General features: G+C 44.0%; 1 protein-coding gene across 2 annotated transcripts in view; it reads left to right on the top strand.

The window, feature by feature from the left end:
• The window catches only part of LOC126185098 (facilitated trehalose transporter Tret1-like), a 359,029-nt gene that overhangs the window by 284,698 nt on the left and 59,039 nt on the right, over window positions 1-15,292 (top strand). For both annotated transcript variants that reach the window (XM_049927908.1, XM_049927909.1), the window contains exon 3: window positions 7,066-7,201. In XM_049927908.1, coding sequence (XP_049783865.1) covers window positions 7,066-7,201 — 136 coding nt within the window. The remainder of the gene's footprint in view (window positions 1-7,065; window positions 7,202-15,292) is intronic.

Here is a 15,292-nt window from a genome sequence, read left to right as displayed (position 1 = left end):
GTCCTTAGGTTAGTTAGGTTTAAGTAGTTCTCTAAGTTCTAGGGGACTTATGACCTAAGATGTTGAGTCCCATAGTGCTCAGAGCCATTTGAACCCGCTTGTCAGGAAATATACAATCCAGTTGAAACATTGTTAGATATCACATAGGTACGCGTTTTCTTTAGGAGGTGTCACTGTTGCAGTAAATTAAATACTTTTAAAAAGTCTAGAGACAACGAATCAATCTGGATCCCTCCATCCGTGACAATGAGAATATCATGTATGAAGAGCGCGAGTTGAATTTCGCATGTTCGTTGTTCCTGAAAACCAGGCTGATTTCCATGGAAAAGGTTATTTTGTTCCAATCTATGTGTAGCTCCTGCTACAGTCAGAAGTGGGTGATACATAACGGTTGTTCTGTGGATCAATCATATTTCTTTTTATGTAGATCGTTGTGACCTATGCTTTTTTTTTCTAATTAGGGGAACGTATCCCTGCTCAACTTATATGTGGTAAGTGGAGCTAATTCTCACACATATTCTACATACACACATCCCAAAAAGTTTTGCATCACTCCAGTACCCAGAACTCCTGAACATGGACGTTGACTGTGGATATTGTACCACAGACACAGTCCCTTTGACTGCTCAGAGATATCACTAAATCCACCCAAAGATGTAAATAACCATACATGAGCAGCGCCTCTTAGACGGAGGGGGTCCGACAGCCAATATGTTCCAGTCATTCCACCAGAAAGGAGGTACACGGCTCGTGTTGTCTGTAGTTCAACCAATGCCTAGATGGTCAACACTGCAGTTTGATCGCGTCTGCATTGTTACTTTGTGCTCTCAACAAGGTAAGTGTCCAGGCGCATCAGAGTGAACCCAAGCGATGTTGTTCAGACATGGAGGAGATACGGAGAGAGAGGAACTATCGATGACCTGCGTCGCTCAGGCTGCCCAAGAGCTACTACTGCAGTGGATGACCTCAGTAGTGGAACAAAGTTCGTTTCAGTCCATTTTGTTAGTGCCGGTTGCCTACATCAGGGGCAGGTATGCACTCAAGGGCAAACCCATTGTTCTCCTTTGATTGACAGGTACTTAGCCTATCGTTCTGCTAAAAGGATCCTTCCTTTCAATTGACAGGCACTTAACCTATTGTTCCCCCACCCTCTACCACCCCCGTCCCACTCAGGAAACCTCCAACCCACCCCCTCCCCCTCATTGCCACAGGTGCACTTTCAGGTCTGAGCTATTGGAATAGCCCCTCTCACTCTTATCTGTATTGGCACCACTGTTTAAGATAGGAAATAGATTCGGTGCAATATTTCTGAGTGCACAAGTTACAGCCAGGCACAGGCCTGTTGACAGTAACTACCAGCGGTAGAATGGAGGCCCCAGAGCCGTAGAACCACTGAAAAGAGTAAACGCAGCGGTTTGCATGGCGCAAGCTACAGGCAGAAGGGGACACTTAACCCAGCCTAGGTGTTATGAGTACATGACTCGGAGTGGCACGTTAGCAAAACAGAGGCGCACAGCTGGTCCTGTACCATCTTGCCCAGAATTACCTTGTGTCCTCTCCGGAAACCATGCTCTCCTCCCACTTCCATCCAGTCTCCCCATTCATGAGCGCTGTGATTGGCTAGAGTGCTCCCACCATATCTTCAAGCAAATGCACATTCACAAATATAATGAAACACATTCGAAGTACTGGATTTACATTTACATCAAAGGAATAGCAACAAAAGGTAGGCCAGTAGCCTAATGTCTCTATGCTTTCTAAACACAGTAAATACTTAACCAATTTCTTCATGAATAGCATATATCGGATATAAACAAAGACATAGATGAATAAATATATTTATAAGCATGCTACTACCGTTTTCTCATGTAGCTGTGGAGTATTTATATCCTGATGCGATCGATAGTAATTGGCCACTTTGACCTCCAATAACTCATGTAATATTCAAGTTACATGCCTGTAATTCATACCAATTTAGGTTTACACTAATAGCTTTCTAAAGACACGTCGATCGACGAACATGGATAATGCGTTTAAATTTTGGAAATTCGTTGCTGGGTGTTAGTTGTATAATTTACTGTCAGATACTAAACTTTAAACTAATAAAGATATTGAAAATCTGATTACACCATCATAATCGTCGTGCAAATAATAGCAATGTACATGTTTCTTTTTTTCATCTGGCTACTATTAATTTCTATACGAACTGTGAAATGTCTGCCATTAAGGTTTCACGAAGTCCGCCATCTTTGGCCCTCCCGGCGCACAGCATCACCGAGGAATTCCCAGCCACGCGCTCGATGGCCCGGTCTTTGTGCAGCATCACGCGGGGCCAAGACGCGCTGAGAGGCCCCAAGCTCGGCCACGTCAACTCAGAATATTTTCAGGGCGCCACAATTCGCCCGTTACCTCACAACTGTTTCAGCAATACTGCAGCAGGTACCCAAAGGTGACTCGATAGTCCCATCTCATCCAAAATCCTGCGCAGGAGAACTACCCTTACTTTCCAGGAGGATGTCTGTACTGGAGGTGGAGAAACCTAAACTACTGTTAGTGTTTCCTGAATGACAGCAGTTTATGTGCGTAGGTCAGTATAATTAGGGGATCCATCACAATATCCTTAAACGCCCTGGAGACAATGTTATCTCTTGGAAACGTTCGACTCTAATTGCTAACTATTACTACAGGAAGAGGAACAAGGCCGTCCCATCAAAAAATACATGACTGATAAGAAGAGTACCACTCAGGTTCGGTACCGGTATACATTTCGAACTACTGAGCAACGGCGCAACAACATTATTTGTTGGAATTTCTGGCATGTCGAACACCTGGAAAGGCAGAGGCTGGTCACCCACAACTGGAGGTACAAAACGCTTTTGTAGCATCCCGAAGTGTTGTTTCACGACCGTAGATTCGCTTTCGGGCAAGGAAGTTATATGTAAATCAAGTCATGTTCGTCCACAAATATAAAAAAAAAACATAGATAAGATCGAATTTGTGGGTTCACCTTCATGCAAAACTCTTGCTTGTTGTACCTATGCCACAGCTTATGTAAATTTACACTGTGACAGTTACTGAACTACACGAAATAAAATGTCATAACTTCCGGACGGTTTGCGTTAGGACATTCAAACTACAAGGCTGGCTGTGGGGCATGATTGGATTTAGTATGTGATTATGGTTTATTTTAGCGATGAAGCCCACTTACATTTGGATGGGTTCATCAGCAAGCAAAATTGGGGCATTTGGGGGACTGAGGATCCACATTTCGCGATTGAAAAGTCTCTTCACCTTCAACAGATGACTATTGGTGTGCAATGTCCATCCACGGAATAATCGCTGCGATATTCCTTGATTGCACCGTGCCTACCGAACAGTATGTGAAGGTTTTGGTAGATGGTTTCGTTCGCATTATCCAAAGTGACCCTGATTTCGATAAGATGTGATTCATGCAAGACGGAGCTAGACCCCATCGCCGGCCGGAGTGGCCGAGCGGTTAAAGGCGCTACAGTCTGGAACCGCACGACCGCTACGGTCGCAGGTTCGAATCCTGCCTCGGGCATGGATGTGTGTGATGTCCTTAGGTTAGTTAGGTTTAAGTAGTTCCAAGTTCTAAGGGGCTTATGACCACAGCAGTTGAGTCCCATAGTGCTCAGAGCCATTTGAACCATTTGACCCCATCGAAAACAGCCACCCAGGAGCTCATCGACTGCATCGATGTTCCGACGCTTCAGCAGGTCACACGGCATTTCACAATTCGTCTACGTCACATCGTCACCAATGATGGCAAGGCATGTCGAACATGTCAGAACCTAAATCTTAATACCTGTAGTGACGTTTACATGTAAAATATAGTGTGTGCACGGCGTAGTTTGTACCTAATTTAAGTTTTTTTCATATAGTTTAATAATTGTCACCATGTACAATAACAATGTACCGTGCAGCTGCATTGTTTGTGTAATACGAAGCATCACACTAGCAACCAAATAAATCGAGACCAGTCAAGTGGAAAACACTTCTTGTAAAAATTTAGTGAAATATGAGGAATAGAAAGTGAAAACATTTATGCTGGAGAAATAGCGCTGCAGTTAAGTTTAGATGTAAGAAACAAAGTGTTTTTCATCATAGCGGACCCACAAACACAATACTGTTTCCTGCAGACATGGACCAGGCAAGCGGTGTACAATGATTGTCATGAGGCAGCGTCAGATAGTAAGACCGACACAAATGGAAACAGCGTGAGCGTTAAAGTTTAAGAATCTTTTGTAAAAGTGTATGTTACCTTTGTATAGTCGAGTTTGGTTCTATGTTTGTGTTGTTCCGCGTCAATGTCGGCAGGCAAATTTCATTGCACAGTTTACAGTTGACATCCGATACATCTCCGGCCAGGACAACGTCGTCGTCTATTGTTTTTCTCGGGATTGTGCGTCGTTTACAGCCATTGATTGGGACGCCCTGGCTGTTGATCAGGATTTGGATCTCTTGCTTCTTCAATGCCAGCAGGATCCATCATCAAGTGATTTTCATCTTGAACCCCTTCCTGTGCAATGTTCTCGCCGAAAGGTATAGTGTGACACGTCTTGCAATAACGTTAAATGGGTCGCCCTGTTTTTGACATTACTCACAACTTGTCTCACTCGGGCATTAAAGGTAGCGCTAAATTAGTGGCTAATACGGTCGTTTGGGCCGGGCTGCAAAGGGATTGTCGGAAGTGGGCGAAGTATTGTCACAGATGTCAATCTTCAAAACTTTAAAAATTTTCTCACCATGTTTCTATTCCTATCTCTCCTTTCACCTCCCCTACAGGGAGATTTTCACACATACTTGGATACTGCAGGCTCCCTCCCCCCCTCACCCTCCCCCTCCCCCTCGTAGCTTCCGCTGCCTAGCGACAATAATAAATCGATTCACAAGGTTGCCTGAGGCTGTTCCGGTCGCAGATATATCCGCTCCCATCGTCGCCCAGGCTTTGGTTACTTCTTTGTTTTCACGATTTGGCATCCCTCAGATTATTACTGCTGACAGAGGAAGGCAATTTTAGTGCCTTTTGTTTGACGAGATGATGCGTCTGTGCTGTTGTAGTCACTTTGGTATCCCACCAGTCGGGCTGGCAGAGCGCGTACACCGTACTTTGAAGGCGGCCGTGACGGGCTATTCTGTTTCTTGGTCTGACGCCTTGCCTATGGTTATCCTAGCCCTTCACACAGCTGTAAAAGAGGATATCGGGTGCTCTACGGCCCCGCTTGTATACGGAAAGATGCAGAGGGTCCCAGATGAATTTTTTTTCCCCCGTCGCTCTTCCTGACCTTCATATCGGAGACTTTGAACTCTTCTTACATGAGCTGCAATTGCATATGCAGTTTCTTTCACCGCAGAACCCTGTACGTCACGGTACAAAAACTATTTCCTGTCACAAAGATTTACGTACATACACTTTTGTCTGGCTGAGGGACAGGCTGTCAAGCCTCCGCTCTTCCCGTTATATAGGGGCCCTTTTAAGGTCTTACACCGTTCGGACAAGACCTTCGTCCTAAATGTAGACGAACATTGAGATACTGAAGCGATCCCGAGGGTGCCACAAACGCCTCGGTCCGTCTCAGCCCCTCCTCCTTCCCGTCTTGCAAATCCACCCGTCATTTTTTCGCGGGCTGGTAGGCACATCTCTCGTCGCTCTCCGCACGTTCACGGGCTCCTGGTTTTTCTCGCAGACCTCATCCACGTAATGCGAAGTGCCTCGATTCAAATCGAAGAACATTTGTTTTTCCAAGCTTCGTCCCTCAGAACATAAAAATAAGGGGAGCTGATCTGGCGACGTCAGATAATAAGACCAACACAAGTCGAAGCAGTGTGAGCATTAAAATTTAAGGTGCTTTTGTAAAAGTGTATGTTATCTTTGTTCTTTGATAGTCTAGTTTGGTTCTATGTTTGCGCTGTGCTGTTGAGTTTATACAAGTGTTCAGTTTATGCTTATTAATTGTAAAAATAAAGTGTAAAGTACATTCACATCCAGCGTATATCCTTTTAATGAAGAGGAAATCATAAATTTCCCACAGTCGTGTAACACTCGCGGGACATCACAGAGAGCTCCAGCATACATCTCAGCTAAAGAGAGCCTTGCAAACAGAAATGGGACACAGATTAACTTCACAGTTTCCTCAGTCGTCTTCGTGATAGTGACATCTAAGGACATAGACTGATGTATTCCCTTTATGAAGCACGCCACTGTAGTTTCCGAATGAAATGGGTTGCAAATCATCATGCACGTAGGTATACTGAATTTCCTTGTTTTGTTCTCTGACGAGACGCGATTTAGTGCCGCACATGACAACCAAATCCCTTACATCTGAAGAGAGCAAACATCAACGCGTATGTGCGTGAATCATCCCACTATCGCGATATCAGAATGATGATATGGAGAGAAACAGCCTCGGTGGAAGTACACAAACGACAGGAAACATAAATCATGATGGCCAGGTGGAGATATGGACTTCACTCCTCCCAAGCATGAGTTCAATGTCTTTTACATTTGGAGCTCCGTAAAAATATCTTCCTTAAGAAAGAAAACACCCTGCCTTACAGCTCTATGACGATCAACATTGCATGATGGTTCAATTGTCTTTTTATTGTGCTTTATATTTCAGGATAATCTCGCCATCTGAAGCAGTGCACTAGCAATCTGGTTATCTGTACAATATAACAGAAGCCATTCTTATTATATAAAAAGCAGCTGATATAGCGAAACGAATATGTCGTAAGAGTTGTCTTCCTGCTCCGTTTACATCCCTATTTCCGTGTCATTTTGAAGCACGTCTTATAATTTTAAGTTTGAGAATTTTCTCACTAAAGTAATGCATCAAATGAAGATCAGCTGCTTTCACTCGTTCAACTTTTTTACACATTTTAAGTCAAATTTAAAGCCTTTCTGTTGGTTAATCGGTTAACTAATCGTATACGACAGCAACATTCGTTCTGGATGAATTTCGACAAAAGTTGAACGCTGCTGTCGTATAGTGGTGTATTCTGGTATTTAAGTGTTCTGATATGACCTCATTTAATGTGTTGCAGGTGGGAGCCGGACTCGTGGCCAACTTCGCTTGCCTGGCGCCAGCCATGAGTCTCGGATTCTCAGCAGTTGCACTGCCCGTCATGAAGCAAGGGATCGGAAACCCTCCAATAACTGAGGAACAGGAGTCATGGATAGGTAACACGCTACCTGCTTCTTCCTGCTTCCTTCTAGTTTTATTCTACTTGAGGGCACTGCTTATGTTTGGGGCCCTTCGATTTTCTGCTAGACTGAAGACGTAACGCATCGTTCACAAATGCACCAATGTAGAACGCAGGATAGCATACGAGGCAAATAAAACGGCACAATGAAACAAAAGTTTGTTTATTTGACTTCACAGAGCTATTCCTTACACAACTACGATACAAACATGTCTGTAACAAACTTTCACTGTGTACATATTTTTTGACTGAAAATAAAATACAATTAATGACAATCTGGCAACACAACACTCCGAGGTAGACAAGAATCTGTAGTCAAAACTCTATAAGAGCATTCTCAGCTACTTTTATAAACAGTTCTGTAGACCCTCCATCGTGATATGCTCCTGCATAAATTAGCTGATAGTATAAATTTCGGCTCTGGCCATTTTTTGTGTTGTCAAGTGTGGACAAGGAAAGGTGCTGTTAATAGGTTAGGTCGACTTTGAATTCCTCCTCGTTCCTGTGTCTTGCTATGGAGCCATTTAACATATCATCCTCATCGATCGATATTTAGCGTATCGCACCGCCAGCTCATTTCATTCCAGCAGCAAGTATTTCAGTTCATAAGACAGGTAGCATCATCGATCTCTAAGATTAAAAATCCTGCAGAAAATGTTAATCTCATTTGCGTAAAGGCTGCTCTTCTGGTCTAACACTGGAGGACGAATTGAGGTTTGAGATTTCTAACTTATATCACGCTTGTGAACAGTCATTTAACACTGCAGATAAAAAATTACACAATCAAAGCCACCTAAGTGGTAAATTTCGTGATGCTTCACGCACAGATCACAACCCAACTTATAATTTCCCGTCATATGTATCAGTATTTCTCTACAATGTTAATAAATGCAACGGCCGCTTCATAACTCAGTGCATGAAGAATTGTAGACGAACGAAACACAACAATTAGTGTCCTGTCTATAAACACTGAGAGATACATTTCGTTTTCAAATGCTGACACGACCGTTATACTGCAGTTCCAAAGTTATCATAAATATGTGTAACGTCGCTTCAAAAATTGACTTTATGTCAACAAACATGCATTTCTCTCGGGCTTCATTTCTCAAAAATGGTTCAAATGGCTCTGAGCACTATGGGACTTAACATCTGAGGTCATCAGTCCCCTAGAACTTAGAACTACTTAAACCTATCTAACCTAAGGACATCACACACATCCATGCCCAAGGCAGGATTCGAACCTGCTACCGCAGCAGTCGCGCGGTTCCGGACTGAAGCGCCTAGGACCTCTAGGCCACTGCGGCCGGCTTTCGTTTCTCAGTTAAGCAAGATTCAACTAGTTTCACGTGAAGGTGCTCCCCCATTTTAACATCTGCATTTGTGAGAGAAACTCTATGAAACCACATTGCCCGATATCACTTTGCTTTCCAGTAAACTTGCCGGCGATTACATAAGAAACGTGAAATATAAACATGGGCAATAAGTGTGGCGGGAATCGAACATCTCAAATTTAGGTACATCCATAAGACTATCAACGGACACAAATGTCCGCTTACCTGCAGATATATGAAACAATTCCGGAATGTTTGCCAGCCAACGTACAACCTGGAACCTGGCCACTATTTCATAGCGTCTGTGTTGGCGTGGGATGCATTGTATAGATGGAACTGATGCTGACATACTGTTATTCTTTGAGCGAGAGATTCGAGGTGCCACCAATGCATCCACAGACACGTCAAGTACAATTACCGACTGATGATGGGATCACATAAACCAATCACCAAAGATAGTTACATCTCCTAACCTCAGGTTAGTAACTTACATGAGTTTGCTAGGTGACAGTCTCTACCTATTGGGGAGACACAATGACTAACTCATTAAGAAATCAATGGCACAAATGTAGCGAGCGTTCCTCATAACTCGGAAATAGTAAACTTTTTGTAGGTAGACTGGACATAATCCAATTGGCTGTACGAAAACCACACGCTTTATCGTTATTTTCGGAGCATCAGTGTTTGAGAAACAGTTCAGCTCCCAAATTTTTGACGTTAGATGCAAGAAGAAAAGGAGTCCAGAGTCCCCAACACTGTTTCGATTTAAGAATTGAACAGTTTAGAATTTACCACAGAGTTATAATAGTCTAAGAATCGGGAGAAGACTCTACACGGTGTGGAATTTTGAAAAATTTGTTTGAAAGACAATGAGAAAAGCAACTATTCGAAAACCTATAGAGAATATTAAAAAACTTAGACATTAATTGGCCAGTATGGGGAGGAGCTTTGGAGGACACTAACATTGAACGCTAAGAATGAGATTTTCACTCTGCAGCGGAATGTGCGCTGATATGAAACTTCCTGGCAGATTAAAACTGTGTGCCCGACCGAGACTCGAACTCGGGATCTTTGCCTTTCGCGGGCAAGTGCTCTACCATCTGAGCTACCGAAGCACGACTCACACCCGGTACCCACAGCTTTACTTCTGCCAGTATCTCGTCTCCTACCTTCCAAACTTTACAGAAGCTCTCCTGCGAACCTTGCAGAACTAGCACTCCTGAAAGAAAGGATATAGCGGAGACATGGCTTAGCCACAGCCTGGGGGATGTTTCCAGAATGAGATTTTCACTCTGCAGCGGAGTGTGCGCTGATATGAAACTTCCTGGCAGAATAAACTGTGCGCCCGACCGAGACTCGAACTCGGGACCTTTGCCTTTCGCGGGCAAGTGCTCTACCATCTGAGCTACCGAAGCACGACTCAGACCCGGTACCCACAGCTTTACTTCTGCCAGTATCTCGTCTCCTACCTTCCAAACTTTACAGAAGCTCTCCTGCGAACCTTGCAGAACTAGCACTCCTGAAAGAAAAGGATATAGCGGAGACATGGCTTAGCCACAGCCTGGGGGATGTTTCCAGAATGAGATTTTCACTCTGCAGCGGAGTGTGCGCTGATATGAAACTTCCTGGCAGATTAAAACTGTGTGCCCGACCGAGACTCGAACTCGGGACCTTTGCCTTTCGCGGGCAAGTGCTCTACCAGGCTGTGGCTAAGCCATGTCTCCGCTATATCCTTTTCTTTCAGGAGTGCTAGTTCTGCAAGGTTCGCAGGAGAGCTTCTGTAAAGTTTGGAAGGTAGGAGACGAGATATTGGCAGAAGTAAAGCTGTGGGTACCGGGTCTGAGTCGTGCTTCGGTAGCTCAGATGGTAGAGCACTTGCCCGCGAAAGGCAAAGGTCCCGAGTTCGAGTCTCGGTCGGGCGCACAGTTTTAATCTGCCAGGAAGTTTCATATCAGCGCACACTCCGCTGCAGAGTGAAAATCTCATTCTGGAAACATCCCCCAGGCTGTGGCTAAGCCATGTCTCCGCTATATCCTTTCTTTCAAGAGTGCTAGTTCTGCAAGGTTCGCAGGAGAGCTTCTGTAAAGTTTGGAAGGTAGGAGACGAGATACTGGCAGAAGTAAAGCTGTGGGTACCGGGTGTGAGTCATGCTTCGGTAGCTCAGATGGTAGAGCACTTGCCCGCGAAAGGCAAAGGTCCCGAGTTCGAGTCTCGGTCGGGCACACAGTTTTAATCTGCCAGGAAGTTTCATTGAACGCTAAGTTTAACTTTAACTGAGTTACTATTTGTCATGCTGAATTTACAACTCTGGAGAAGTCAAGGATTCAGCCACAATACAAGAACATCATTTATACTGGCTTTACATAATATCTTTCGCCAAAAACTATACATACCCGTTGCGCGGAGTAGCTGAGTGGTCTTGGGCGCCTTGTCACGGTTCGCGCAGCACCCCCCCGTCGGAGGTGCGAGTCCTCCCTCGGACGTGGGTGTGTGTGTTGTCCTTAACGTAAGTTAGATTAAGTAGTGTGTAAGCTTATGGACCGATGACCTCAGCAGTTTGGTCCCATAAGACCTTACCGCAAATTTCCAATTTATACATACCCATTTCACAATAAGTTTCCATAGATTTGTTATGAATAACCAAACTTACTTTACATATACTATCTAATCAACAGTATCTGTAAATTATTAGTGCACATCAATATAGTGTGTGTCCATCGTTCGCCTTCATGATGGCTTAACGCTGCTGGGTACACTTTCAATGAGGTGTCCAAATGTCTGTGGACGACTGGCAGCCCATTCGTTCTCAAACACTGAAATCAAAGAAGGTAGTAATGAATAAAACGTTCTCGGTTTTCCAGCCACGTCAATCCGAATAAAATCCTCGAGCTTTCGATGGCCATCTCCGCCATCGTCGTCAGGAGTTCACTGACTGCCGGGGCTGTTTTATTTTTTTTTCCTTTATTGGGTTTCGATTCCCCCTAAAGGGGGCGGGCTGGCAGCAGCTTATTACGCCACTCTTCAGCCTACAGAATTTGTTTTAAAAAGATGAAGATAATAAAAAATAATAACAGTTGGCGATAAAATCGGTGACTTAAAGGTAAAAATGGCAGAAAATTCTGGAGCGTAAAACATAAAATACAGGGTCGATGAAGCTAATAAAACACACAGGAAGCAGAATAACAATAGACAGACAATTAAAAAAACACGGCGACAGTCTGGGTTCTGTTCGCAAGAGATATAAAAAGCACACCCAGCGACAGCATGATTTCTGTTCGCAACACTGTGGAAGGACGCACAACACCGAACACTCACTGAAACACTGCGCTAAAAGTTGGCACAAATACGACATACCACACCCGAGAGCAGGTGGGGGGAAACTGGTCAGATGACGGGAAAAAGGGGGGGGGGGAAGGAGAGGAAAAGTGAAGGGGGAGGGAGGACGGGGCTGCTACGGTTTCTCGCTTATATAGGCATGATGACATCATCAGCAGCCAATCAGATCGACCCATTGTGGCAGCTAGCGGAGCTATAGCCCGTGGCAGCACCGGTGACGTCAGGTGGCGCCAGGGGCAGGCGCCACGTTTGAAACTGCCGCTCCCGCGTCGCGCGTCTGTCTTTTCTTTCTTTCGATGTCCAACGCCCGTCCCAATGCCCTGCTGAGTGTGTATCTCTGGTCTCTGTTTAAATTGTTGTATAAACGAATCTCGGCCTCTTCCTTTATAACGGAGTAGCAATATGTAGACGCATGAGCCAACACTTTTGTATTTTCGAACTGTATTTTATGTCCGTTTTCTAGGCAATGCTCCGCTATGGCCGACTTGTCAAGCTCCCTTTGTTTTATATGGCGCTTGTGCTCAGTACAACGCTCCGCAACCGTGCGAATTGTTTGTCCAATATACATGCTGCCACATTCACAGGGTATACCAAACACACCACACACTCGAAGAGCAATGTCGTCTTTAATAGGGCACAACATATCTCGTATTTTGGGGGCGGGCCGGAACACTCGTCTTAGCCCATGTTTCTGCAGCTCGAGGATTTGATTCGGGCCGAGCGGTTCTGGGCGCTACAGTCTGGAACCGCGTGACCGCTACGGTCGCAGGTTCAAATCCTGCCTCGGGCATGGATGTGTGTGATGTCCTTAGGTTAGTTAGGTTTAAGTAGTTCTAAGTTCTAGGGGACTGATGACCTCAGAAGTTAAGTCCCATCGTGCTCAGAGCCATTTGATTTTATTCGAATTAACGCGGCTGGAAAACCGAGAACGTTTTATCCATGTATGCCGTCGCGAAAGACTCCGAGGACACAAGGTAGTGATGTTGTACGTTGGAATCTAAAATAAAACCGAGATTTGAACTCATCCCGGTGCTGTTCCGTTGCGTTCACTGGGCAGGCCAGTTCATTTGAAGACTGCTGTTGTTAACAAACCATGACGAGCTACTCGACCACTGTACCTCATGCGTTTCAACTCCCTCCGCACAATCATTGTACTGGTTGGGCTGCTGGTAGCACTCTGAAATTCACGAGTGTTTCCTTCCGCTGGCTTAGTGCGATTTTTTACAACCACCCGCTACAATGCACGACAGTTCCCGTCCATCGGTACATTACGTCTACTTGGACTCGATTTAGGAGTTTCCAGATACTTTTGATCAGATAGTGTAGATACAAACTGCTTCATCTACTGGATGAGTAAAATTGTAATCCATAAGAAATTAAAGTGCCAGCCCAATACATCTGAGACGCCTGGATATACGCCTGATCACCTGTATTACATGTTACCTGGAAACACAAAACTCGAAATCGTTGTCCAATGGATTCCAGATTGTAGAATTTGTAGGCGTCAGGTATAAAGTGCTCGCGTACTTCATAAAGTTGAGACGGACTCAAGACCTGCAACATGTTGCCACAAGATCTATTATTTTTGGAGGTCACATCGAGTGCTTGCGTGGTGGAGGAGGCAAAATTGGAAATTTATGGTAAGGTCTTATGGGACCAAACTGCTAGGTCATCGGTCCCTAAGCCTACACTCTACTTCAACTAACTTTAACTTATACTATGGACAACACACACACCCATGCCCGAGGGAGAACTCGAACTTCCGACGGGGGGAGCCGCACGGATGGTGACAAGGCACTTTACCTAGTGAAGGCGCATGTGGTGTTTACCGTAATACCGCCCAAAATAGGACTTTCTCCTGATGATAAACAATAGCTCCTTGGTCACACTATTCGCCTCATTCTTACCATGTAGTCGACCATATGCGTGTATGTGTGCGCTTGTAGTATGTGTGTGCGTGTGTGTATAAGTGTGTGTGAGTAGGAACGAAAGTTCGTGCGCACGTCTATGTGTGTGTGTGAGTGTGTGTGAGTGTGTGTGTGTGTGTGTGTGAGAGAGAGAGAGAGAGAGAGAGAGAGAGAGAGAGAGAGAGAGAACTGAATGCTTTTTTTGTTATGGTTTTGTAAAGCTCTATCGGCTAATAATTCTTGTGTAAGTGTTGATATGATATATGAAGTTTTTTGAGAGAGCCCATCCCATCCTGCCGGGATGGTTCCTTTGAAAGGGCACGGCCGATTTCCTTCCTAATCCTTCCCTAACCCGAGCTTGCGCTCCGTCTCTAATGACCTCGTTGTCGACGGGACGTTAAACACTAACCATCACCATCACTCATCCCATCCCAGTTTGTACAACAGGATTTGTATAAAAATTAATGCAGATTTTCAGTGAATGACATTTCATCTATGAGACATTTCTATAGTGTTAATTCTAGTGTCGAAACTCTATATTATATAAAAAATTTAACACAGACTAATAATGAAAAAAACTCTGTATAGTTTCTGAAGCACTAAAATATATGTACTCAATTTCTCTGATGGTATTAGGAAGTGTCCCCTAATTCCTTGAGTCATCTAGTGTGCTTCATACATATTACCATGTTTCAGTTCCTAGCCATTCAGTTCATAGATAATAGCAGAAAATTAAACTATGATCTCAGTGTTGATAACTTGACAAACTGCTACTCGTGTGTACATGAGAAAATGGTGTCGATATTCAAACTCTGGTGAAAGGTCAGCAGTGCTTGAATAATGATGAATAATGATGGAATCACCATTATGAGGACATACGTAGAAAGTACAAAAAGTGACACAACACTAAAATAGCAGAAAATGAAAATTCAACCGTTTTTTGGGGTCGAGACCTTAATAGACAAGCTATGAAACGTTAATGTAATACTTAGAAAATGTTAAAACATGTAAGAAATTGGAAAAATAGCCAAAACTGGCAAAGTAACTTAAGTATCAAAAATTCTAAGAAGTGTAACGATCAGGAGTCAAATTCGAGTAGAAACCTCTTGACACTCGTAGAACACTTATTAAGTGCGAAACTAGTGAAAAATACGTGGAAGTTGCGAGAAAATGGCATTGTAAGGGAATTCTAAGGATAACTTGGTGCAATATTCGGACCATAAGTTGATATGGACGTAGAAAACGTTTTGGGTGCTGAATTTACAGTGGGAGTTGTATAATCAAAAGTGTTTTGTTAACTGGATGGAAGAAGCGATTTTGTTAAGTTAATAGGACATGTATGCTGAAAGAGACAAGTAGATGCATAAATCATAATGAAGAACATGATATTCTAGGGTACAAAGAGATTATAGAGTTCAGGGAGGTGCTTAAACACTGGTGGCATTGCAGGAATTAGTATGGATGAGATCACATTTTTACAGGATTTCTCGGTGA

Source organism: Schistocerca cancellata, chromosome 4 (genome assembly GCF_023864275.1).
Source record: "Schistocerca cancellata isolate TAMUIC-IGC-003103 chromosome 4, iqSchCanc2.1, whole genome shotgun sequence".
NCBI lineage: Eukaryota > Metazoa > Arthropoda > Insecta > Orthoptera > Acrididae > Schistocerca > Schistocerca cancellata.
The sequence above is the reverse complement of the archived record's forward strand: the minus strand, read 5'-3'. Positions and strand labels throughout refer to the sequence as shown.